General features: G+C 37.5%; 1 protein-coding gene across 3 annotated transcripts; it reads right to left on the bottom strand.

Moving 5' to 3' along the window:
* Nucleotides 1-3,065: 3,065 nt before the first annotated feature.
* dnajb5 (DnaJ heat shock protein family (Hsp40) member B5) lies at nt 3,066-26,558 on the bottom strand. Of its 3 annotated transcripts, none has more exons than XM_067438377.1 (4): nt 26,506-26,558; nt 24,797-25,060; nt 17,630-18,267; nt 3,066-4,226 (listed from the first exon to the last, which is right to left on the bottom strand). In XM_067438377.1, the coding sequence occupies exons 2-4, from the start codon at nt 25,005-25,007 to the stop codon at nt 3,993-3,995; spliced, it is 1,083 nt and encodes a 360-aa protein (XP_067294478.1). In that variant the 5' UTR covers nt 25,008-25,060; nt 26,506-26,558; the 3' UTR covers nt 3,066-3,992. The 3 variants fall into 3 exon arrangements, with proteins under 3 accessions (XP_067294478.1, XP_067294479.1, XP_067294477.1); XM_067438378.1 differs by lacking the exon at nt 26,506-26,558 and adding an exon at nt 25,997-26,099; XM_067438376.1 differs by lacking the exon at nt 26,506-26,558 and adding an exon at nt 25,760-25,981.
* Between the last annotated feature and the right edge of the window lie 1,119 nt (nt 26,559-27,677).

The following is a 27,677-nucleotide window of genomic DNA, read 5'->3' as shown; positions in this document are numbered from 1 at the left end:
AATGAGAAAAATGCTTGAAAAAGTATTTTCAGGCCACTGAAAGTGGACAGGAGAGGTTGAATTCCAATGTGCTAGTGTGTAAAATTGAATCACTTTATACCGTCTTACATAATCCCAAAATGTCTCAGCTCATTTACATGCACAGTAAACCGAGTGCTACTTTCTCAGATCATACAGTCAGATCCATTAGAGGAATGCAGTGCAGTTAATGGAGCTGTCACGTCTGTGACACACGCACAGATAATCAGGCCCATTGAGAATCTTTAGTTATGCCTAATGATAGAGATTTTACTTTGTCAGCAGTATACGCATTAATGGGACTTTGAATCATACTTTAACTCTATGAAGAAATAATTGAATTAACACCTTTAGTTAATTAACTTGTGAAATAATGCTTTTTGTATGACTTAAAGGAAGTTGACTGAGTCAGATATTCTTGGTGAGTGAGAGCGGCCTGATTCACTGGGTAATTTCAGAGGAGGGGATGAGGATCATTTCTGAGTCGAGTGATGTGGCATGAGCCATTTGTCAGACATATCTGCATAATGAAAGCATTCTCCATTCATGTCACGTAGACTTTACATAATGTACTTTAAATAGATAGAAGCAAACATTTTGTCCCAAATATGATACTTTTATAACATTTATTTTAAATACTAGAAATTCAAAACTGTAGTCCAGCATTGATCTGTGGAGTTGAAACCTTTGATATTTGTTACAGTATAACTGCATCTGTACATTAAAATGTTGATTTGTTGTCAGCATTCTGATTTTGTATTGAGATTTGTTTACCTGGTTTGCCTAACATCGTCCTGTCACTTGGACAGCTGTCGGTGGACAGTTCATTCAGTCTGAAACAGTGATCAGTATTACATTTGTTCCTTTCTGTCAATATGTTTGGTTTATTACATGTTCTTGTAAATCATTCCTAAAAGCACCAAAAATGTATAGTGCAGCTACTGAAAATGAAAGATTTAAACAGCATGGTGCACGCACGCACACATACACACACACGCCATATTCTCTCTGAATCACAGGAAACTAACGCACACTTTGCTTTCTGCATTGATTTATCCTCCCTATGGACACAGGGAGCTGGATTTACTGTATACATGAGGACAGAAGTCACAGACATGAGACATTTCAAAACAGAAGTTGCTGAATGTAATAACACTATTTTACACCCGTCTTTAAAATGGTTGTGTTCTTACTTTGAATTAATCACCAAATACAGTAATGATTAAATGACAGTTATGACTGTATGAGAGATATGGATTCATGGAAAATTGTTGCTTATATAGAAAATACTGTTACTCAAAGGCTGTTGTTACTGTAGAAAGATGTAGATCACAAATCCAATGAAAGGAGACTGTGCTTTATATAAATCTAAACTGAAGTACAGACAACTATTGCAATTCATTTCACATTGCACACATTTAAAAGTGTAAAATACTTAAACGGTTGTAATAAAAAGCAGTTTGAAAAAACAAATAAAACCCTCTAAACTTCATAAACTGTTTTTTTACACTTCATAAATAGTTTTTCATTCACTTCAATTTGCTCATTGGATGAAAAATTATCATTTAAACAAAAAAAGATAATTTAACAAATATCTTGCCCACATTATTTTTTTCTTTGGGACACATGTTACTTAGCAGAATGAACAGGCTGTTCTTTTCTATACAATGAATGTGGATTTAAAAGGGGGGAAAAAACTACCTTACCTTAAGGAAAGGACACTTTCCTTCTCTCAGTTAATAAAATAATGAAGAACTGTTAGTACAGATTTGTCAGACCTAATCGTAAAATGTTAAGTACATATGACCAAGACAGTCTAGGTCAAAGATTTTAGTTGTGTGTGATGTGCCATATAATTGTATGTAAACTATAATATAACTTGGATTTCCAAATATGACTGAATCCTAAACACAAATATGATATATATAAGATAGGATTACATATTTTTTGTTCTGTTTATGTACTTAACTTTTTGCACCTTTAAAAAACCTTTAAAAAACCAAGAGGCAAGGCACATAGCAGCACGAACGATTTTATGTGAATAACGGCTTAAGTTTCGGTCTGTTTCAGTTATGGCACAGCTACATAATGGAAGTTGTAAGAGACAGCCTGAAAGCCAGTCACCATCTACTTTTCATTGAACAGCCTGGACATTCTGTGAGCTAACTTATGTGTTCCACAGAAACAATAACATGTTACGAGCACCATGATGATGACTACATCACCGATTTATCCTTTTGGGAGTAAACTATTCCTTAATGATGTTGCTGCATTACATTATTTTTGGGTACTGAAATGACTAAATCAGGATTTTCCAAAAGCAGTCCTGGAGGGCTGCTGTCCTGCAGAGTTTAGTTCCATCCCCAATTAAACACACCTGAACCAGCTAATGGATAGCTGTGGTTAGGGTCTAGTAAGACACTAATTAGCTTGTTCAGGTGTGTTTATTTGGGGTTAGAGTTAAACTCTGCAGGACAGTGGCCTTACAGGACTTAGGCTGCATTTACACTGCAGGTCTTGATGCACAATTCCGATTTGGTGACTATATCCGATTTTTTTGACGACCCGCTTACATCATCTTTTCAAAAGCGACCCGTATCCGATATTTGCATTTATACTGGCAAAACAGCCCAAGACGTTCTTAACCGGTGAAAGGAAGTAAAGCAGTGCGATATGCAATGGATGCAGACAAAATAATTGCACAATGTTTTGCTGTCTGCACTGTTCCACACATCTTTAAAGGTCGGCAAAACATTTCTCTCTTAAGGCGGAGCCCTTGACAGGCCAGGTTTTCACAACAAAACCTGTCCAATTGCAACTCAAAAGTAGCCCAATTCTGCATGAAAACCGCGGACTTGGCAACACTGGCCCTTGATCCCAGTTTGTGTTTACCTGAGTTGACGTCATTCGCCTCCGTCCTTTTTTCAATGACGTACGACTCGCATTTACTGGGGAATATATCGGATTTGACCGCTTACATGGCAGACGCTAATGCACGCATCCGAATCATATCGGATTTATTACCACATATGAATGAGGCCTGAATGAGGCCTGAATTCATGCGTTTTTTTACTGCTTACACGTTCACATGTCATATCCGATCTGTGCCACATGAGAGGAAAAAAAATCGGAATTGGGTCACTTGAACCATGCAGTGTAAATGGGGCCTTAGTTTGAAGACCCCTGTACTACGTAATCTGATTACAGTATTTATTTTTCAACAATACCATTTTCTATGCTAATGAAAATAAAACAGCTGGTTTGAGCCACATTAAGGCACTCACAATTTCTGTGATCTAAAAAAATCCCTTGATCACACTACTAAATGTTTACCAGAAATGCCAGTACCTGGTACTTCAAAAACTACCAGAAAGCACCCGTAGAGATGGGTCAGGAAGTGGAAATCTATCAAATCGTTACCAATTGGCTCTGCTGGTGCTCAAAAACCCTAAAAAACCAGAAGTCACCAACACTTTAGTTGTCTTAATCAACCTTCAAAATGAGCGAATTGATAACTACAATGTAAAATAGTTTAATCTGCTACAAAATGACACAGGTTCAAATTCAGAATAAATAGGCAGTTGTTTTTGGACCGTCCTCATCGCATCATTGCACCAAAAATATTAGTCTCCCATCCAACAAATCAGTCATTTTGTTTTTCTTTATAACCATTTGCCTTCAACATGTTGATACAGAGAATAAAAACCGTCAAAGGGAAATAATATATGATTTTTTTTTTTTTAAAGTCATGGGGTAAAAGCCACAAACCTCTGCATAACAAACTACTTCAACATCTAAAAAAAAACCAATTGGCGTTTCACATGTTCAGTGATAATAAATTAATTAAAACTAGCAAAATATCAAACGAGCCCCTGGTCCTTGTGACATATTTGTCCCTCTTTGAATTCAGTGTCTGTATTTTAAGGAAACCGTGTTTGAAAAATGTAAGCTTAAGTGAATCCACTGAACTTCCTCTAAGACTGTGGTAGGTGCTGTTTGATGATCTCTCTGGACTGGGGTGGTATTCTGTCTGGGAATCGCACCTGGAACTCAACTATCAAATCCCCGCGTTGGGATGGATTTTTTGGGAAAGGTAGGCCTTCTCCACGCAGTCTCTTGATGGTGCCAGGTTTGATGATATCGTTGCAGGGCAATGTGATCGCTCGGTTGTCAATGGTGGGAATGTTCACTGTGCAGCCACACAAGGCCTATCAAAAAGAAAAAAGCAAAGTGAAGTCAGTGCGGACAAGAGACGCTGATGGTATTTCAACACTTAAGCACAAACTCTACATGGTGACATAGAGACCTAGTGTAAGATGCCTCTATGATGTTACAGGCAAAGAGAGCACATGTACAGTATAGATATAGTTCGCATAAGTATAGTGCACTGTTAAAAAACAAATAAAGTAAAAACCAACAGTTAATATCATTAATGTATATTAACTATTATTTTGCAACATTATAAATGTATTTACTTTCACTATAAAATGAAAATGTTAATAGCATAATTTTATGATTATTTTCATTTTTTCCCCTAATAAATATTATCAACAAATATCTACATAATAGGTTAATTCACATTTGATTAAAAACTTTTTGCAGGAGCTATAAAATTTCAGACTTGGATTGTGTCAAAGTGGGCAAGCATGTGGGGAAGTCCAAGTGTGTGTATGTGTGTGTTATGCTGCGGATGGAGTAGCTGAGTGCACAGAAAGCTAATTCTGGCCACTGCTCTCATTTCACACAGCTATTGAAGCAAATGAAAAATCAGCTGAGGACATTAATTGTGAGTCCAAAATCAGAAGTTGCTATGGATAAAAAAAGAGACTGAATCAGGATTACATTGGTTTGCACAAACAAAATATAATTCAATTCCTTGCATAGATGGAAAACTTTCAAATTGTTGAAGTGGAATGATTTTCAAAACAAAACTAAAAAAAAAAAAAAAAAAAAAAAAAAAAAAATATATATATATATAGGTTTTTAAATATTGAATTACTCAGAAACATCTAACTAAATAATACAGTAGATTTTGCGTAGGTGATCTACACAATATAAATAATGTATACCCACACAAATATAGACCTCAATACTTGGTATACACAAACAGAATGCAATAAAGTAGCATTCGATGCATTATTTTTGAGTAATGTGTCATTTTGAATAGAAACTCCAGATGTCACAAAACAACAAGTTACTAAACCTAATAACAAAAACAACAATAAAACAGTTTAAATACAGTTGGAAAACAGCAAAAAAGTAACCTTAATAATTATGTATGCCCCAGTGCATGATGGGAACAGCAGTATCAGAAAGTAATAATAATAATGTGTCACATTTATATAGTGCTTTTCTGGTTCCTCAAAGCGCTTTACATGGCGGGGGGTGGGGGTGGGGTGGGGGGGGGGCATGATGGGCAAGATGGTCCTGAGCATCTCCTCAACCACCACCAATGTGTAGCATCCACCTGGATCATGCGATATGCGATGACAGCCATATTGTGCCAGAACTATAAAGTGAACTATAAATAATTTTTATCAGTGTACACAAACCACAGTATCACTGTCCTCATTCCTTTGGGAAAAAACAAACAAACATCTGTTGAATGAATACATAAGAAATAGATAAGAAAAGTAAAAAAAAATGGAAACTGGCGCAACTTTAGATACAGAATATTTTGTGACATGATTTATATTTTGCTGGCATTTCGTGGTACTTGAGTGTATAGCATTTATGATGTTAGTGGACGGCATACTCTGAGCTTTCTGAAAGTTATTGCCTGAAATAATTAAATAATTCAGGACTTCACTGGTTCATATAAACCTGCAGTGTGATAATGTGAACAGATTTGCCAAGCTTTCCATTATGGAGGGGTTGAAGCTTTAAGATTCCCAGAAGCATAGATATAGTCTACAGGTTTTTGTTAAAATAATAAGACATACAAATTGCAAATGTAACTGACAGGATTGGATGAACAAGCTCCTCCTATATTTATGTTTGGAACTTCATATAACAGACTTAGTTCATTTTTATCTTCTGAAGTTCCTCACTATTGAATATCTTGAATAAATTCAAGACTTTAAAGACTAAAGCTTAAATGTATGCAGTGAAGACCCGTGGTTATTGCATGTGAGCTTATATGTTGGAAGAGCTTTTCATGAACTTTCTGTGAATACCAAGCACAAACAATTCCAGACAGTTCTGCTTAGCAGCTGTCTCGAGGGACGAGAAAATGTGTTCGCAGTGACATCAGCTCCTTCCTACAGACAGCAGTGGTGTGGGCTGGGGGGAGACGGGGGATTCATGGAAAGAAGGGAGTAGTTGATACTCTCACAAAACAGTTGACCATGACAAGGTGCCAGGCATCTCCTCAACTCAGGCTAATGATGATGTTTCCCAAACATAGTGTTGTTAAAGGAGATTGAAAATAAAACAAGTTCTTTTATGGTCTACAGCTAGGTGTGACACAGAGGTTTGTCACTGATCTGGACATTTACACCAATACAAAGTTTGCAGAGCATTACCACTAGTGAAATATAGGCTACATTTACAAACCCACTAAGCAAGCAGATCATCTCATAATTATGTCAATGATGACACATAGTCAAGTGGAACTATTTGCAACTCGCTCAAAATCCCAATTCCTGACAGTTTAGTTGTCACTCTCTTTTTAATAGCCTAAATGTTTATGAACAGAACTGTTTTTAGCACACCAAATGACTGACAACTGCTGTGTAAACATAGATGTACAGGTTCAGCATAAAAGTTTTCAGTAGCACATTATTTTACAATCCTGTTACCCATGTACGATGTACTTATTGTAGTAATTGCAATAATTGTGTAATAACTAATTACTAACCCTGAACCTACCCCTAAACCTAACCTTAACCCATGGAGTTACCTTCAGGCCTTAACATTACTAATCCCCAAATGCGGTTGGATTTCAGCAGTGGTGTGTAATGCAGTCACTAGCCACTTTGGCGGGTTGAATTTATTATAATAAATATTTTTTAATTACTGTCTATTAAAACGGTATCTAAAATAATAATGTGTAAAGTGTTGTCAAAAATATTGATTTTTTTGATACATACTGAAAACATACTCAATACTGAAATATATATGAAACACTTACAATACTCATTTTCCACAGAAGATACTAGATGCACTTTCTCGCTCTCTCATCTTTCCAACAGCGAGTTGACAGACAACCTACACCCCACTCACAAATTACATTTCCCCAGGAGGAATATTGTTTGTTTTACAGGGCTTGAATAGCTATTATAATTGGCTAATATATTGGCTATATAAAATAGTATAATGGATCTTTGTGTCAGGTCTTAAAGTGACAACAGCCTAATATACAGACTACCAAATTATGAGATAATATTAAAATATATATATGGCCGTTTTTCCCATTGTATTGTTGTCAAAATTGTGGCCAGTAAACATGCTGAGTGGCTAGTACATTTGGAAAACGACTAGCCACAGTTGATGGGGAGCAAAAAAGTTAAAGGGGTCATGAACTACGTTGTTTTATTGTTGTATGATGTTTCCTGGGGTGCACTTACAATGTTAGAATGCATTTTACATCAAAAATTGTCATCATTTAGAAATAAAGGGCATTTTTCCTACCCGGATTTTAGCCTCTGCTCTGAATGCTCTGTTTTAAATGGGCATGTTCGCTGGGAGACTTCAGTCTAAGCGCCCACTGCTGTGATTGGCTAATGTCTTTACATTTGAAATGGCTCAGTATTACTCTCTCTTTTAGTGCGTTTTTACTATTACAGCTCTCATGGTTAACTAATTGTAAAAAGTGTTACATTATATTTAGATCCTGACATGAAAGGTTGCAGTGATGATCTTTGTAGCTGATCACACACATGTTGAGCGCATGAAAGCAGCGATCTCGTCATTGCAGCTCCTGAACACTAACGAATGCGTTCATCTAACAGTGCAAACATAATACAGTTAAGAGATTTGTTTAATAAAACGGGGGTCACTGATTAACTCTTGTTGTTTGATTGACAGCTGCAGCTCACGCTGCTTGAACGATGGCAAAGGGAGCTTTCTTTAATCACTTTCTTTATAGAATTTAATGACCGTTAAATAACAGATTATTTTCATTGAGAAACAAAGCAAGTTGACGTTTAGTCACTGGTTTCTGACTGTACATAAATCACATTTCAGATCAGGCATTAGAATGAAGAGTTACTTTGCTGCATTACTGTCGTACCCAGGCACTGCACAATATTTTGTAATCCTCAACAGCATGTTTATTGCTTCGTAGCGCCTCGATCTGGTTTAACACTAGGCGTATGTTACACGCATGAATCGGTTTGGCAAGGCTAAACAGGCAGTGATGACGTAGGAGTTGATCTTCTTCCGCAGAGGCAGTGTTTCACACACTCTGACGTCACAGCCTGCCACATTCTAAGATTGATTGTTTGCTGGGCGCCTGGTGTCAAGATAAGCTTTTCTTTGACTAAGAAGGAAGTTGTTTAGCTCGAAAACTTACAGGATATTCTTATATCACAATTAACTTTTATATATCAAAGGCTGAATGAAAAAAGTTGATTTCTCAATTCATGATCCCTTTAATGTCAAGCCTTAGGCTCTGTCCAAAAACTTAGGCAACTAACTTGTTTCTTCACTGCCCTGTCAGGCAATGACTTTGCACACAGCGTTTGTGCACGAAGGTACCTCACAAAACTGATTTCAGACAAACTTTAATGATCTACAGCTTAATAATGAAGCTTTAGTGGTAAATATGCAAATATGTAATAATAACAATAGTAATTTCTCACTGGAAATTACATCAGAAGTAGAAAACTGGTCAAAAACTTACATTTGCACAAACTGACCACCAACATCAACTTTTAGATGCCATCTTTAATTTTTAGCTCTACTGTCACAGAATGGAAAGCACAGGATTGTGGGATATCAAAGGAAGCGAAGGATACATCTGTGCTGCCTTCATAAATCAGTCAGGTGAAGGTATTTCAGGAGACAGGAAGTGATGCTAACTTTAGATTCTGACATGTCTTTCTACCTTGAAATGTGTCCTCCGAAAACAGCATTTTTTTCAGCTTTCGGATACAGATCTAGTTACCTGATATTACCCCAGTTCTGTAAAATAAAGTGCAACAAATTTTCTATAAAAAGTGTTTTATTTAGGTATGGTGCGGATCACCCCCTAAATGTATGTGAAATGATGTGACCTGCGATTTTACTAAACATCAAAGAATCCTCACACTCATTGGCTTCCGTATCTTTAGATATGCTAGTAGTGTAGTGTTGTTTGATGATGCGAGGAGGAAAAATTAGACATATTGTATGTATACACTTATTATCGTGCCTTATTAGCAGCAGAGACAAGGAGAGCATTAATTAATGTATGGCTGAAGAAGCAGTAAGCTCTGAAGCCAGAAGATAGAAAGGCAGATAAAGACAAAAACAAGCTTAAATATTGATACGGCATGCACAAGGTGGAACGATTTGATAACAGAAAAAATCCTGTGTAGTGATGCCCAAACTGCTTCTGTTTTTGTTGAACGGGTAAAAAGGAATGAATCATAGCACTGAACTCTCTCTAAAACCCACTAGTATCAGATAATGTACATAAACGTCAGAGATGCCTGTGCTAATCCATGTTGATAGGTGGCAAACTGACAGTGCAGTGGCTTAACATTACTGAGGTATTGGTATTTAAAGTACACAAAGAAGAGCAAGCAAAAAAATTCAGAAGCACACTTTTATTACTTCTTAAAAATAAAACTAATGACAGCTCTGATCTATGAATACAGAGACAATGATAACTAGCCACCATATTCATTAGCATCCTAACCAGCACATTCACAAAGGCGATTTGCGTACCTAACAAAAATATAATGTGCGGTACTTGCATGTTCTGAAAATGAAGTTTGTCATAAAGTTGGTTTTCATCTGTCTTTGTGAATTCTACTCACAGTATGAGGTTTTCCACTTCTCGTTAGTGTCATCATTTATCCAAACTAGCACGGCCTGTAAAGGCTCCGCCCTGTTCTGAAAAGGGGGCAGGGAGCAGCAGCTCATTTGCATTTAAAGAGTCACATGTTTTTGTGTTTTTGCTGCCATCCAAATAGGGGTTCCAAAACATCCTATAATAAATAATCTGTGGTGAAATTTGAACTGAAATTTATGACATAATCTGGGGACACCTGAGACTTATATTACACCTTGTGAAAAGGGCATTATAGGATCCATTAACATATTAACTTAAAGGGTTAGTTCACCCAAAAATGAAATTGATGTCATTAATGACTCACCCTTGTCGTTCCACACCCGTAAGACCTCTGTTCATCCTCGGAACACAGTTTAAGATATTTTATATTTAGTCCGTATCTAAGTGTAGGCACACTTTACTGTCCATGTCCAGAAAGGGAATAAAAACATAATCAAAGTAGTCAATATGTGACATCAGTTGGTTAATTAGAATCTCTTGAAGCCTCGGAAATAGCAAAAACTACGACTTTATTCAGCATTGTCTTCTCTTCCGCATCTGTTTTCAAACCTCAAATAAAGATTCAAACGGTCATGAATCAGCTTACTGATTCATGATTCAGGATCGCGTGTCAAACTGCCAAACTGCTGAAATCACGTGACATTGGCGATCCGAATCATGAATCAATAGAATCATTAATGACATAAATTTCATTTTTGGGTGAACTAGCCCTTTAATGATGCAAAATCACATTCAGAGTTGTCTTATATAATCCAGCATCATCATACATTACAGATATCATCATGTGGTCTTGCGTTTCCTCGGCATCGCTGCTAACAGGGCTCTTTAGTAATGCTGATGAGTAATTACTAGATGAATTGGGTATGGAAATTACCAGAAGACAAGGACCTTATAGCTGTCTTACTCTTGCTGTACAAACCCACAGTCATTACCAGCAGGCAATTAAAAAAGAGCAGAGCTCAAATTAAAACAGTGCCTTGGGGTTCCAATAAACGCATCTCTAAATGAATAAAGTCATATTGAAATGAAGACAATAGCTGAGTTTCCATCCAAATGTGAAGCAAATCATTTAAAAGTTTGCACAAAAAAACAAAAAACAAACAAATGCGAATTAGGTTTGTTTCCATCAAGTTGTTTGAGCGGATGGCAGTGGCATTGGTAACCTAGTAACCAACAGTAAATAAAAAGTGGCTTAAGAAAAGAAAAGTCTATTAAAAGACCAAACTTGGTAAACAGCAAACTGTGGCAAGCAGCGAGGCGAGGGACCGTGAGAGCGGGCCAGTGGCGAGTGATAATGAGCGGCAGCTGTGCGACACACCAGTCTCGTCTCACCACGGGGGAGTGACGGGAGTATAAAAGGAGGAGCAAAGACAGTGGAAGAGAAAGAGGACCAGGCCTGGACTTTACGTTGAGTTTTTTTATGTTTTGTTATATGTGTGCAGGCAGTCTTCCGTGAGGGGTTGCCCGCGTTACTTTTGTTTAGTTTATTGTTTTGAATTCAAGTTGATGAACGTTCGCCAGTTCCCGCATCTTTCCTTCCATCTATGAACCCCGTTACACAAACTAATAAAGCATATATGTACAGAAAATCAGATGAGTCCAGAATATGAATGCAATGCATTTAATTACACGTTAAGCGCTTTCCTTCCATAGAAAACCAAAAAACCCTTATGAGGCTTAATGGACCAACAGTTACAAAAAAGCTATAAATTATTACTAAAACATCATCTTTGAAAAAACGAATCTGTACTCACATTTAGATTGTCATAAACACAGAGGGAGACCTATTCCAATAAGTGCTCTCACCCTGAAAACAATTCAAGTTCTGTTCTTTCGTCATATCATGGCTCATCTGCTTTGCTGCACATAGTATGCTTTATTATTATTTTGTTAACTGAGTTTGGTCTTTTAATATCACTTTCTTAGTAGGCCTACATTAAGCGTTTAAGAATGTCCCCATCAGGGAAAACAAACGATCAGTCACGTGGGTTTAATGTCTGCTACGCCTGAATTTATTCGGCAAATGCGTTTCCATGTCCCATTATTCACATGAACTCTTTTTCTTAAAAAAACACCTCAAGTGAGCACAAAAACTAGTTTGTGATGAGATACTTAAAAATTTGCACTAAAACAGGGTGATGGAAACGTAGCTAATGTGCCTAGTCTAGAGCCATGCTAAATCTGCCCTATGAATGCATCTACAATAAACAGGCAGATGAAAAATTGTGTGGCAAGTTGCCATCAGTATGCATGAGATGCTACCAGATGGCAAAACAGTTTGTGATGTTCACTGGCACTTATCAAGTTTCATTCTGGACATCTAATGAGCAAGACCTTTAAAAGTAAATCACTGCTCTGAAAACATCTCAGAAACTATTAGTAGCTAGCAAAGACAAAAAACAGAAAGACTCGTATTACTATGAATGGAAGAATGTGTAATATTGCGGAATGAGTCCTGCCTTCTAAATAAAAGAGTCAATTGCTGATTGGTAAAGTGCTGCCCTTAGAAGCTCCGGTTGCTATAGAAACAGTCATTGTTCTTAGACAAGTGCTTAGGGCTGCACATAAAAAATGCTTCTTTTTGGTTATGATTCGAGTGTTTAGAAACAACATTTATAAAACAGTACTTGTCAGATTTCATTGGTGATTTCAAATATGAAATTTAATGGTAAGCTTGCCGAACCCTTTTGGAGAATTTCTCGTTTCCCCATTCAAAGAGCCAGATATTTCAGTCATGCTGCACTTGCATGACTGAAATAGCTGGCCCAGAGGAGTAGATTAAGGTGACCAGACATCCTCGTTTTCCAGTAGCATTCCCATTTTTTTTTGTTCTGTCCTCGACTGGAGCTGTCATTGGAAATTTCCCCAATTTACAGCTTATTCAAAACAACCCGCAAATATATTGCAAAGAAGTCCAAAACATACAGACAGCAGCCTACTGGTTATAGAAGCAATCATGTGGTGACTACTTGGTAGCACACTGCTACTTCACAAAGATCATAACCTGGATGAAAAAAATATCCAGGTACCATTATCGTCAAATATCAAAAGAAACATCACGTATTGCTTTCAAGGTAGTAGCAAACTAACTATTCATGTTAAATTAAAAAAACACTATATGTGTTTTACCAACTCTCAATTCACTTCTGAGCTGTAAACGCCAAACTCTGGTCGGGCCAATCACATCGTGTATTGAGTCGGTGGGCGGGCTTAACATAATGACGGCCAAGTTGCGTTTGCGTGCTTCTAGTAAACACAGAAACTGGCAATGGTGGTCTTTCGAACCGGCTTTGACCGCAACTTGGAGTTAAGCTTTTCTCTGAGATCATAACAAAGAACGGCACTGAAGTCATTCTTAAGAAGGGAAGATGTGTTCTGAGTTTTGTCAGTTTAATCTGTCAACGAGCTCTGCTTCACCTTCGTTGCTCTGGTTGGTTTTAGCGCTATCCAATTATGTGCACGCCGTGCGGAGGGAGTTTAAAACACAACCGTTTATCCCGCCCCACGGATTGAGCCCTGTCTATGGTGAGTTTCCAGACCAAACATCTTGATATGGGTCTGGCTTGTCAGGCTTCTCTGAAACAGTCGCAGTCACTCAAGACTGACATTAAGGCTATTTCTGCTGATGTCACTACAGAGTATTAACTGACAGTGGTTTTCTAGGTCACTAAATATATGGAGTGGTTATTATCCTCAGTGGGTCAGCCCATGAAAATCCCATTACATCTAGACAACCTCAAAATAATATTTGAATTATTGCTTTGATTAAAAAAGCATCATGTTCCAGCATTTAATGACTGTGGGGAAAAATTTCTGAGGTTCTTATTGAATCCCCACAGGCTAGCACTGCATCAGTGAAATTCTTGAGCTGTAAACTCTTGAACTTTCATGATAAAACACAACTTCAACAGAAATATAATTCACAAAAATCTAACTTTTTAATTACAGTTCAAATTATTTTTCACCTACTTGTTTATTGTGAACTAACTATATTATCAGCAATACTGTCTTGGTTCCAGATGTGAACATTAAATGTTCCATGTGCAACCCGAAAAACCACGCTTTGCTCAGTCACATGAACATTTTATATGTGCAGTTCAACTCATCAAGGCGAGTTCAACTCGCTTTTTCAAAGAGAGGACTCTGCTTTGGCGTATGACACTGCACCATGACATTCCAGTGCTCTCACACTGAAGTGGGAGAGAGAGAGTAAATCAGCAATGATGTTGAGCCAGGACTCTACAGACACCAAGCATGATTTGTTCTATTGAGTCCTATAGGCTAGCTATGGTAGATCAACACTGGTCATGCTCAAGAACATTTACCCATATAGACATTATAATGTTATACAGTAATGTTAATGTTTCATACTGAAATGTCATAGATAGGGCTGCACGATATTGGGAAAAAAACTGACATTGTGAAGTGATTCGTTTTTTATACTTTTTTTATATTACAAAATGAAAATAATTTCACCAGATGACTTAAATAGCTCTATTTGAAAAGAATGAATCATTATAGAATGATTGGAGGGATTCTAAGAAAGTGCATGTGAATAGAAAATAATAAACTAATTACAAGCACATCAATACAACTGAACAAAGAAACAAATTAAACAAACCGTGCTTAATATTTTTCAGATAAGTCAAACTGTATTCAGGTACAGAAACATGATATAGATGGCAGCAGGTATATTAGGCTGCTTTCAGTATAAAGGTGTCATGAATTGGCTTTTTTAATTTATTTGTCTGAGGTCAACTTATGACGTTCGTGTGGTTTTTACATTCAAAAACATCATAATGAATAAGTAACAGGCTATTTTCTACACTGGTTTTTGAGGCTCTCTCCTGAACACTGGGTTTTGATGGGCGTGCCACATCATAGACTTTTGAAGTAAATGCCCACGGCTAGGATCGGATAAGATTAGCATATTTAATGAGCCTATGCTCACCTGTCAGTTCCCACGAGGGAGGGGTTATTTTGGAAGCAGCAACCGGGCTCTCTCACAGGGCTCGTAAAACGTCTTTATCAAACAAACAATGATTTCTCTCTCATCCACCAGTGATTGATTGGATTTTTTTTTTTTTTTATTACTTGAAAGCTTTTATTACTTAAAATGTGAACAGTACCCAACCCTACTTACTGAATTAGGCGTGCTTATTATTCTGTAGAGGTGGTATTTTGCTACACGATGACGTCAAGGTATGGCATATTCTGAGATCGATCGTTTGCTGGGTATTCTTATACAGTATTACCATGACCTTTTACCACTACCATCAAAAGCTCAAGGGAAAGTTGATTTCTCCATTAATCACTAATGATTAAGATTACATTAAGACTAATGCACAGATTCAAAATAGCCTAATGATGCACATCTGTTTTCCTTCTCAACTGTTTATGTTCACTTGTGTTTTTGAGGATACTTGCCGAAATGGGCACTTTGATATAAATTTGCATGCATGTGTCCATTCAATCACAAAAAGATGAGAAAGAGAACTGAACTCAGTGTTTGCGTGCTGTATGGGCGGCTCTGTGTACGTGAACAGAAAACAGTGCCCAAGTTTTGAAATGAGTTATTTTTTTGCATTTTCTTGTGCTTAAATGCTTTAAACTTGTTTGCATTTTTAAACTGAAAGGACTTGAAAACACATGAAAATAATAAACATTTACTCTATGAAGATTGAACGTTGCTATTAATCCTCAACTCACATGCGCTCCAAACCACGGGGCCTAGTCCATACGAATCACGGAACAACTATAATTCCTACTTAACGTGACATTTCACAACCTGAACCAATATATTGTACAGCCCTCGTCAAAAATATTGCAGGGCAATAAAGCTACCAATTGTTTGCATGGGGAGAATAATGCAGCCAAATTTAGAAGCATTGCAGATTAACAAGGTCAGACTCAGCACTTATTTTGGAGTGGGGTTGATACCAAATGAAGCCCATTAGTTTACCCTTTAAGTCCATATAAATGAGGGCACAAAGGCCAAAGGGTGGTCCAGTGTAAACCTGTCTAATCTAAGTCTGGGTCTGTCTATTCTTGGGCTACAGAAGCCAACTGATAAAACAACCCACTCTGCTATGATGGCCAGACAGGGAATGTCAAGGAATAGTGGGGAAAGGCCCACAGGTGCAAAAAAACTGTCAATACGGGGTGAACAATACTGAATTTCTGGCCAATAACCATAACAGTAGCTTTGTTTCCATCCACCTATTTGCATTTGGGATATCACATAAAAAGCTAGATGGATAGGTCACAATGCGCATATAGATATGAATTACGGGTCTAACCAGCAGACTAATTCCATTGCACGGCATCCCAAATGTTGGTTTGATCATTCTAAAATGCCTGAGCCAAAGTCAGAATGATTTGGTATAATGACCAACCAAAAGTAAAAATGTTAAAAATGTTGGGATATTCCAATTTTCATAAGTTCATAACTTTGAATGGAAACATAGGCAAACCAACACTTTAAGCATTCCTATTCAAATACACCTGAAGCGACTCATCAGCTCATAGAAGAGACTCCAAGACCTAAAATTAAAGGGTTAGTTCAACCAAAAATGAAAATTATTTCATTAATTACTCACCCTCATGATCTTAGACACCCGTAACATCTTCGTTCATCTTCGGAACACAAATGAAAATATTTTTGTTGAAAGCTGATGGCTGAGAAATGCTTCAGAAAGGCCTCCATTGGCATTCAGTACATTTCCACTGACCCACTCACAAGACCCATAAAAGGCACTAAAGAAGTTGTTACAAAGTCCATCTCACTACAGTGGCTGTACAATAATTTAACGAAGCGACAAGAATAGTTTTTGTGCTTAAAAAAATCTAAATAATGACTTTATCCACCAAGTTATTGTCTTCCGTGTAGGTCTCGGACGTGAACTCACGCGATAGCAGCGCTCCTTCTTACTTCTGGGTGACGTATCCAAACGGCGGATCTGCATCATATTCTCGAACATGCGTCGAGTTCACGTCAGTAACTTGGTGGATAAAGTCGTTATTTTGATTTTTGTGTGCACAATTACTATTTTTGTCGCATTGTAAAATGATTGTACAGCCACTGTAGTGAGATGGACTTTGTAATGATGTCTTTAGTGCCTTTATGGGTCTTGTGAGTGGGTCAGTGAGAATAAACTGAATGCCAATGGAGGCCTATCTGAAGCCTTTCTCAGCCATCAGCTTTCAACAAAAATATTTTCATTTGTGTTCCGAAGATGAACGAACATCTTACGGGTGTCCAACGGCATGAGGGTGAGTAATTATGTGGCTTTCCTGTAGCTCCAACAGTAGAGTGTGGCGCTAGCAACGCCAAGGTCATGGATTCGATTCCCAGGGAAAGCAAAAAGTGACAAAAATATAAAATGTGTACCTTAAAATGGTTGCTTTGGATAAAAGCGTCTGCCAAAATGCATAAATGCATAATGTTTTTTGGGTGAACTAACCCTTTAATGAGCCAAAAAAGGAACAGGGTGTTCTCCAGGAACAGGGTTTTTAAAACATTGTAATATATTTTTTTGGGGGGGGAATGGTGGAAACAAAATGGATTGAAAACTGGATGTGTCAAAACATATTAGTTTTTAAAACACATACCTCCTTAAGACCGATCTTGGCTGTGTAAATGATATTGGAGCCATCCCTTTTGAAGAGTGGGTGCCCTTTGTCCTTGAGTACAAATGCAATATCAGCAGGAATGTTCTCAGGTGTCTCATCACCCTCTTTGGGGAAGGTGATCTTGGTCCCTTCCTTCCAGCCTCTCTTGATGACAATGTTAAGGATCTTGTCCTCTGTCCTCATCGTCCTTCCATCTGGGTTCAGTCGTCGGCGAGTGATTCGCATCCGCTTGGTACATCCGTGGAAGATCTCCTCTAGAGACACTTTAAGCTCATGTACCACCGGAGGGTCCTGCATTTTCCTTCGGCCACCATGCAGGGGCTCATTACGATGTCTTCGACCTCCACCATGATGAAAACCGTTGATACCATTGAAGCCAAAGTGGCTGAAGGAACTGAAAGGATCATCATCTCCATCCATTTCAATGTCCATGTCATGGTCACCATGGTCTGCAAAGCCATTAGTGGTTCCTCGCTGCCGTCCAGAGCCAAAGAATATATCGAAGGGGTTGGAGCCTCCAAAGAAAGAAGCAAAGGTGGCATGTGGGTCACCATGGAAAGTGTAGTGATATGTAGTCCCTTGTCCACTAGATGAGCCTGTGCCACCTGTTTTCAAACCTGAAAGGAAATACACAAGGGGGAACAATGTATCAGGGTTTTCTGCATTTACTTCAAGTTATTTTAAGTTCTTCCCAATTCCACAGTTTCTTCTGTGACCGTTGCAAGGTTAGCAAACACTCTAGCTTTCAGTGATGATATTTCTGAATCGTTAAAAAATAATAATAATAATATTTTTTTTTGTCATCTCTTAAGTATAAAAGTGAAACCAACACCCCTTCAAAAAAACCTCTTTGACCAAATTTTTGTTTTATGAATTATGATGACAACCCTACACATACACTATAATTGGCAACTGAGATGTTAATTCTAAAGTCCTGTTGGAAAATTATCAAGTACTAGCCCTACACCATGAATTAGCATGGATTAGAATTTGATTTAGTCTGCAACTGTTCACACGTCACCATTTTGAGGTATAAAGCTCAACAGAACACTTGCCAAGTCTATTTTTCTTTCTCTTTTTTCTCCACCTCCTCTCAGTTTGGTTACAAAAGAACAGATTCAAATAGCTGGGCAAAGCACAGAAAAATGAACAGTCTTCTTAATTTCTAGCTGGCCTCATTTGGTGGTCTGGTTCTAAAAAAAATATCCTGAAAAGAACATGTTGCACTAATCCTGGGGAACTAATGAGCCAGTGGAAGTGGAAGACCATAGCATGGTGAATGTGTTTTGAAGTTTGCTGCAAAACACGCCCCTGTACAAAATTAGAAGTACTGAAAGAGCAGGTCAGTTAGGATCAAACAATCATTTGTTTTGTGTTTTTCAGTTCTGTTAAAAAACCATTAACATCCATGTGTTATGGTAGGTGATTGATGGCCTGTAACAAATGCACTCCTTCTAACTATCAGGACACAAGCTGACTCATCTTGCAACATCACATCTTCAACTTTATCCTAAATGCAGAAATCTTATAAAACATGTTTCCACTTCATTCTTTGCAACTTCAATGAACTCCTCAGGCCAAAACAGCTAATGATTATTAAGTGGGTCATTTGGGAATAAAAGATTCATATATCTTAAAATACAGATTTAAAAACTTCAGTGTGTTAATAGAGACAAATAAGCTTTTTGCTGCTGCTACCACAGCCTTTTGAGGGAACCCACTGGCTCTTTTTACAAGCAATATGGCACCACGCCATGGTGCATTTATGCGAAGATTCTATTTTTTTATTTTTTTTAAAGTCAGAATTCACAAGTAATTTCAGTGAAGGATGAACTGGCAAAGGCGTACTCAGTGTAAAGATGCTTAGTTTGGCATCTAGCCTGGTGTTGGCATGAGTGGGATACCTTGAAATCCTCCTTTGTTTCCACAGACATTTTTCTTATTTTGGAATAGTGCCATGATTATAGTCCTGCATTAGTAAGAGAACTTTTCTGCATCATCCAGGAGTGTGAAGGAGTTATTTTGATTGTTTGGAAAAAGCAGAGGTGGTAGAGTTGCACTAACAGTGTCTGAAGAACAGCACTGCTTTTTACTTTCGCGATGACGCAAACTCTGTGTCCCGATAATTTGTGGGCATCAGGGAAAAGCTATCAATATGTTGGGTATTGAAATCCCTTTCTAATTTATGCTTCATGCATATCTGTGTATCTTTTACAAAATAAGATATTTGTCAACTAAATGTTTTTTATTTCTATAGGACATTTCAGACCACAGTCAGTGTTGGGCGTATATAATCAGATTACTTTTTAACTAGTAAAGTAATGCATTACTTTTAACATTTACAACAAAATATCCGAGTTACTTTTTCAAATAAGTAACACAAGTTATTTTGTTTTTTGAATGACATCTCTCTTGCCCCAATATTGTAATATCCTAATATTTGTAAGTGTGGAGTCGTTGTGTGTAAACGATGGTTATTGTAATTCTAGGCTAAATGTGAGCGTGCATTTACTCTTACTTTATCTCATTTGCTCCAAAAAAAAAGAAAAAGATTCAGTATTCCTTAAAATTAAAAAAATCAAACGAAAAATGAAATGCAAACCTACAATCATTAAATGTTAAATAAATCAAATACTTGTATGCATTCAATCTCACTTTATTGACCAATGTACTTGCTGATGATTCAGTTAAACCATACACAAAAATTACTTTAGATAATTTTTTTATTATTATTATTGGTGAAGAAAGTTAAGTGTTATTATTTCACTTTTGGTGTGAAAGGGTCATTACATTTGCTCAAAAATAACACTTATTATTACTTATTACTTATTATACACTCCTGAACAAAATCTTAACACGCAAGTTTTACACATTTCGCACTTGTGGATCATAACCGGGTTGTAAGTGCTGCTTCAAAATGCCAAAAGAACAAACAGGAGCAAGAGACAAAAAATAGAGAGTAGGCAATTTATTGAAAACTGCATTTAAACTGAAACAAGCCGTTCATCTGCTGATCAAATGTTTAAGACCATAGCCCAAAAATAAATGCACAACAGTACTAAAAGTGTCAAAAAAGGACTCAGTAGTGAGTAGCCCCACCGTTCTTGTTGATCACTTCAAAAACTCGTTTCGGCATGCTTGATGCGACTGTTTCCAGGAGGCTGAAGATGGCTTCACGAAGGGCATCCACGGTCTGGAATTGACGTCCATTTTTGTAAACTTCCCTTGCCATCCATCCCCAAATGTTCTCAATGGCATTTAGATCAGGGGAACACGCAGGATGGTCCAAAAGAGCAAAGTTATTCTCCTGGAAGAAGTCCTTCGTCAGACGGGCTATGTGAATTGCAGCGTTGTCCTTTTGAAAGACCCAGTCATTACCGCACAGACGGGGCCCTCGGTCAAGAGGGATGTCCACTGCAACAGATCCACATAGCCAGTCGCCGTTTGACCCTGCACAACCTGAAGCTCCATTTTCAGGAAAAAGCACCCCAGATCATGATGGAGCCTCCTCCACTGTGCCGCGTAGAAAACATCTCAGGTGGGATCTTCTTGTCATCCCAGTAATGTTGGAAGCCATCAGGACCGTCCAGGTTAAATTTTTTCTCGTCAGAGAATAAAACTTTCTTCCACTTTTCAATGTCCCATGTTTGGTGCTCCCTTGCAAATTCTAAACGATTGACCTGTGTCTTCACGGAAAACCCGTCGGATCCTGCCACTCAGTGCATTTAATCTTTTTGGGACTACCACTTGACTTTTTTGTCCCATAACTCTCAGGATTTTTTAAGAAATGTAAAATGACTGTCTTACTGCGTCGAACCCCAGCAGTGATGGTGCGTTGCGAAAGGCCTTGCTTGTGAAGCTCAACAATCCTGCCACGTTCAAAGAAAGCCTTTTTGCCTTTACCATCAGGAGATCTTGACAGTATGACTGCTTGAAGGACAATGCCATGAAAGCCTGTTGGCTATGGTCTTAAACTTTTGATCAGCTGATGAACGGCCTGTTTCAGTTTAAATGCAGTTTTCAATAAATTGCCTACTCTCTATTTTTTGTCTCTTGCTCCTGTTTCTTCTTTTGGCATTTTGAAGCAGCACTTATATACTTATTACTTATTTTATATATATATATATATATATATATATATATATATATATATATATATATATATATATATATATATATATATATATATATATATATATATATATATATATATAAAGCCCAGCCCAGGTGAAAAAAAGTAACGCAAAAGTAATGTAATGCATTACTTTTCTTAAAAAGTAATTACTCACGTAAATATTTACTTTTTAAGGCAGTAACGCCATATTGTAATGCATTACTTTTGCAAGTAATAAGTAATTTCCCCAACACTGACTGCAGTAAGCCTAACAGACTGCTGGATTATAATAATAAGATAATAATAATTTGTTACATTTATATATTATTTATATTTTTCCCAGTACTGAAAGTACATATGGGGATCTCCTCAACCACCACCCATGTGCAGCATCCACCTGTTGTGTGATGAAGCCCAGGGCTGGACTGGAAATCCTTAATTTTTAATTTTTGCCCCTTTTTAATTTATTTATTCATTTTTAATTGAGTGCGTGGAACTGCAAAAGGCAAATATCCACACAGCGCAGCCGCAGGCGAACGTACGCTGCGTTTCTGCCGCTCTCTATGAACGGCACTTTAAATCCTGATTTTGTTACAATTGTGTGATATAGGAACATTACAGGTTACAGCCGCGAGCATGTATTCATGACGAGGTAAAGTGGAAAACAGCATACACAACTACAATCTTTTCACTTTAGCACACCCACAGTTTACCTTGCAGAGCTAAAAGTGTAGAAATATGGCGTTTTGGAAGAAACGTAGGCTATTTATTAAAGGGTTACTTCAGCGATTAGCATATGGCTTTGTATCAGTAGAAACCCTGGAGTATATTCAAATGATTGTGCTTTCCCCCCTCATATCCCCCTGAGACAAGAGATTTATGCATTTTATTTCTGGAAAAATTCCTCTCGTGATGACGATATTTGCGTCATCTTTGGAATGTTTGCCCAGAGGCTAAAGACTACAGCCAGCAGAGGGAGCCATTTCCGCACATGGGGGATGGAGATCACTCACAGCACAGCTTGCAGCTGCAGGCATTAATTTAAACGGATGCTAAGCAATGTAAGTGTTTTAACTTCTCAAATTAATTTCTATGAAAGTTAAGCTTCCAAAGACATGAACTGAAAACGCGCCAGACTGAACTCGCGTTGTGAATGTATGCCACGAATGTGGTCGCGATTACCTCAGCTCTCATCACTAGAGCTCATCAGCTCATTTATGACATTAAATGAAGTTGTGAGACTCACTCTGCAACTCGATCGTTATATTGAACAGACACGCTCAGTATTTAATTGTACTTTCTGAACTCAGTCACTGTAATCCAGTAGTGGTGGCTTTGGGAATGGCCAGTCTTTCATCCCCATGAGACAAAAATACATTTTCTGTCTTTTCTCAGTCTAGAAGGCACCAAATTAAAAAAATATTTCACATTTCTACAACATCAATGACCTGGTTTAAATACAGATTCATCTTTTCAGTGCTGAAGTACCCCTTTAAAAATGTTGCTATTATTACTTAAATTAATATTGCAAGATATAAATCTTTTATAGGGACTATTTTCGTATTTTCTACAGCTGTTTACATTTTTTTATGAAAAATATAATAGTGTATTATATAGGTTTTATACATTTTAGAGACCATATAGCCTACCCATGGTAATGAGGAGCATTGTTTTACCTGTAACTATCGTACATTTGTTTTGTTCTAAAAATGTTTTATGAACTTTTTAATAGATCTAATAAAATTTAGCTAAATGTTATTTCAATGAGAACCTCATGACAGATAGATATTAGTGTCTTACATAAATTAGATGTTAATTCTCGAAAAATATGATTGTTTTTAAAGGGGTAGTTCAACCCAAAAATGTGATCGTTTATTCACCCCAATGTCATTCGAAACCCAAATGAATTTATTTATGTGTAACATAAAATAAAATAAATTGAGTCTGTTTTTTTTGTTCATACTATATTCAAATGGTAAAGCCTAACCAAAATGGCTTGGTTGCCAACATTCTTCAAAATATATTTTTTTGTGTTTTCCAGAAGTCATACAGGTTTAAAAGGACACAAGAGTGAGTAAATGATCACAGGATTTAAAAGCAGCAAATTTACTTTACTGCAGCTCAAAATCATCAGTGCTTGACTGCATAAGTGCATTTCTGTGTGACAAAAGTGCAATATTAAGTTTTTTATCTGCATTTGCCGTAAATTCGATAATATCTATCATTATTTGTCCCCGTCCTAGTTTTATTTACTTACTCAAATTTAAGGCCCTAACTCCAGCAAAAACATTCATGGGGAACTCATGGGCCAGATGGGCTGAGTTTGCCAGGGCCGAATTTTAGCCCCAGTCCAGCCCTGATGAAGCGAAGCCAATCAGTATATGGGGATTATTAGGAGGCCATGATGATGGACTGAGGCCAGTGGCAAATTTGGCCAAGATGCCGGGGTTACACCCCTACTCTTTTTCGAAGGACAACCTGGGATTGGTTTAACATCTAATGCGAAGAAGAGACCCTCTTTTCGGTGGTTTTTGACAGTATAGTGTCTCCATCACTAAACCTGGGCATTAGGACCTACACAGACCACAGGGGAAGCACACCCTGCTGGCCTCACTAACAGTCCTAAATAAAAATTGTTGGTCATTCTAAACCATGCAAAAATACTTTACCTGGGGTTGAAAATTAATAAATATTCATAATCCTATGTTTCACACTATAAATTCCTAAACATTGGGTTAATGTGCTTATTTGCATGTCAATGATTGGATGAACCCTGTTTACATTAAGGGTTGTCTTGCTCTTGGACGTCATCATATATTGTACTATTTTTTATTTACTTTTTAATTGCTACATGGGCTTTCAGACTTTAAATGTAAGAATGAATGTAAAACTGTTTTTTTACCACAGCTGTGTTTTCCTTGACCATTTGATCAACTGGCTTCCTAGAAAACTGATTATGCTCCAACAAGAATGAGTCATAAAATCTGATAAGGTACTGAGATGTTTGGCAGTAGTTCATCAAACATACTCACCATCTTCGCCATACTGGTCATAGATCACTCTCTTCTTTGGGTCACTCAGAACTTCATAAGCCTCTGCTATCTCCTTAAACTTCTCTTCAGCATTAGGATCCTTGTTTTTGTCTGGATGAAACTTTAGGGCCATCTTCCTGTACGCTTTTTTGATTTCATCCTCATTAGATCCGGAAGGTATGCCAAGGATCTTATAGTAATCCTTTCCCATGGCTTTAATTTACAGATAAGAGTCCTTCCAGATCCAGAACCACCCCAAGCTCTCTGCAACACAAAGGTGAAAATGTTAACCAATGAAGAAATAAAAATGCAATCAGGTTATATAGAAAACTCTTCTTGGTGTCAACATTAAAAAAAAATCATTTCTAAAGGAAAGAAATACAAATTATTTGTGTTTTATATTGATTCGTTTTTAACGAACTGTTGAGTAATATCAAACGCACAGTCTGGAATTTTTCAGTCGTGCTGATATGAAGAACAGCAGCACTTCTGCTCGTTTGATATTACTCGTGCCCCTAGAGCTTCTGCTGCAGCCAGTAAAAAGCAGTAGACATAAATATCATACAGCAAAATTCTACAATCACATATGTCATGTAGTGGCGAAGAAAGGTTTTATTGTAAGACCGAATGCAGTGGACTACACAGACAGACACATATTTTAAAATGTATAACGTTACCGCAAATAAGAGCAGCTCTTGATTATTTGAGCATGTCGTCTGGGCGGCACTGCATAAGAGAAACACTGCTCGATAAACACTAACAAAGACTTTATGTTCAGCATATTATACAGAGCAGTTTCGATTTACACACATAAACACGCATGTGTTTAAAAAGTGTCAGGTTGCATTTAGGCTATTTGCTTCTTTGATCTATTTTCCGTTTCACAGGAAAAAACGGCTCTGTCTAAACACAAAGCCATACGCTACTGTGTTCGACAGATAACGAAATATTTCATTAGCTCACCAGTTACAATATCTGCAGAATAATGTTGCCGGTTTGCCGCATCCGACAGGAAATCCTCATAGCTAAATCAAAACCTCTGAGGTCTCCCGGTATTCCTCTCCGGTATTTTATGATGTCATGGTGACCGCCAATGAAAAAATAACGGACGACTGGTGACTGAGTGATATCTCACTGACGTCAGTTAGACAAGCCTGACCTCTTTATATATTTTTGGCATAAAAATAGATGTTGGATTACCCGCGACTGCACCAGCACACACCGGCTACAGCTATAACGGCTCTGTCTGCAGTGTGCACACACTGAGCGCGATTAGACAACATCCTTAAATTAGATGCGAGCAAAGATGAAATCAATACTGGTTGTGTCTTAAACCCTTCTGAGCTTTCTAAAGAGCAGGCAGCGATGTTTTGAAACACACGCACTTTCATAAAAGTGTAGACTACCATAATATTTCAAAAGCCTTGTGCTGATATAGGCTAACTGGTCTGAACTGTAATTGTATCGTATTTACAGTTATTGTATCAACATTAATCATTGCTATTAATTAAAAATGCTATTTTATAATAATTATCCATGAGCTGCTGAAGTTGTAAAATTCTCTCCGGCAAGACAAAGCTTTTAAAAACAAACTAGCCTTCTAAATCTCACAATAAAATATTACAGTAAATTATAAAGACTGACAATCACATCCTTGATTTATTTAACTTGTATTTGTAAAGGACTAAAGAAAGGAAAACAGAGCTTACCGTGTGAAAATATCCTTTAGCTGTCTGCCGGTTAGAGCTTCATGACATTCTACTCCATTCATTTAACCACGCCCCTTATTTAAATACGCCCCGCCCCGCACACCCCACTTTAAGCAAGACCATCTCCAGAATCATCTGCCTCCGTGACGTGTATTGTAGATTTCTGACTAAGTGTGCTTACAATGAAGGGAATTACAAAAAGGTTCGTATGGACTAATAGTCACCAAATGCATTTGTTTGAAATATTACCAACTTTTACAAATGTAATTCTAAATCATTATTTTTCTTCTATAAATGTACAGTCATATGTCTGGAGTGTATGTTTTTAAGAGTAACATTGTGTATTTGACAAATGAGAAAATTGGCTAGAGCTAGAGAAGAGGATGCCTTACCCACAGTGTTTTACTGCTTATGCCGCTCTCCACCTCAAGCATGCTCTTCATTCAAGTTCAAAAGGTAAAGAAGAAAATCCAAAGTTGCCTGCAGCGGGTGGTTGCAAAAACCATTAAGACTAGTCTTACAAGTTAATCATCACTTTTTTTTCTTTAAGACTCTTCATAACATTTTAAGTCAGTTACATAAAAACATAGATTGGTCTATTTAATACTGAAAAGTACTGACTGCCCATTGACAAACTGCTAGTCTTAAGACACCTATGCAACTGGCCCATGTAGTCGCTAATAAGTGGGCTCGATACATCCAAGGCACCTTTGGAGTTTCTTCTTTACCTTTTGAACTGTTTAAATCTATTAGCTGCTTGTTTAGCAGTTTCCGGATATTTCTAAAAGTACACTGAGGTCAATCCATGTTATGCAATGCTCTGAGAGTCGGGCAAGGATTTGTATGTTTTGAAGGCAGACAGATATTAGTCATAAAGAGGTTAGTGTGTTTATGCAAACCAGATCATATAGAAGAAATATGGTCATACAGGTTGTGCAGTGTGATGCTTTGGGCAATGTTCTGCATGCCTCTCCTTGGGTCCTGCCATTGATATGGATGTTACTTTGACACGTACCACCTAAGCATTGTTGCAGATCATGCACACCCTTGAATGCAAACAGTATTCCCTGGTGTTTGTGGCCTCTTTCAGCAGGATGCTGTGCCCTGCCACAAAGCAAAAATTGTTCAGGAATGGTTTGAGGAGCACAGCGAGTTTGAGGTGTTGACTTGGC

Source organism: Pseudorasbora parva, chromosome 3 (assembly GCF_024679245.1).
Source record: "Pseudorasbora parva isolate DD20220531a chromosome 3, ASM2467924v1, whole genome shotgun sequence".
NCBI lineage: Eukaryota > Metazoa > Chordata > Actinopteri > Cypriniformes > Gobionidae > Pseudorasbora > Pseudorasbora parva.
This window is presented reverse-complemented; position numbering and strand designations above follow the sequence as displayed.

Excerpts from the sequence above, each read along its gene's own strand:
- dnajb5 (XM_067438377.1), bottom strand. The coding sequence starts at position 25,007 with ATGGGAAAGGATTACTATAAGATCCTTGGCATACCTTCCGGATCTAAT. Across the intron at positions 18,268-24,796 it reads TGACCAGTATGGCGAAGATG|GTTTGAAAACAGGTGGCACA; the intron begins GTGAGTATGTTT and ends ATTTCCTTTCAG. Across the intron at positions 4,227-17,629 it reads CCAAGATCGGTCTTAAGGAG|GCCTTGTGTGGCTGCACAGT; the intron begins GTATGTGTTTTA and ends TCTTTTTGATAG.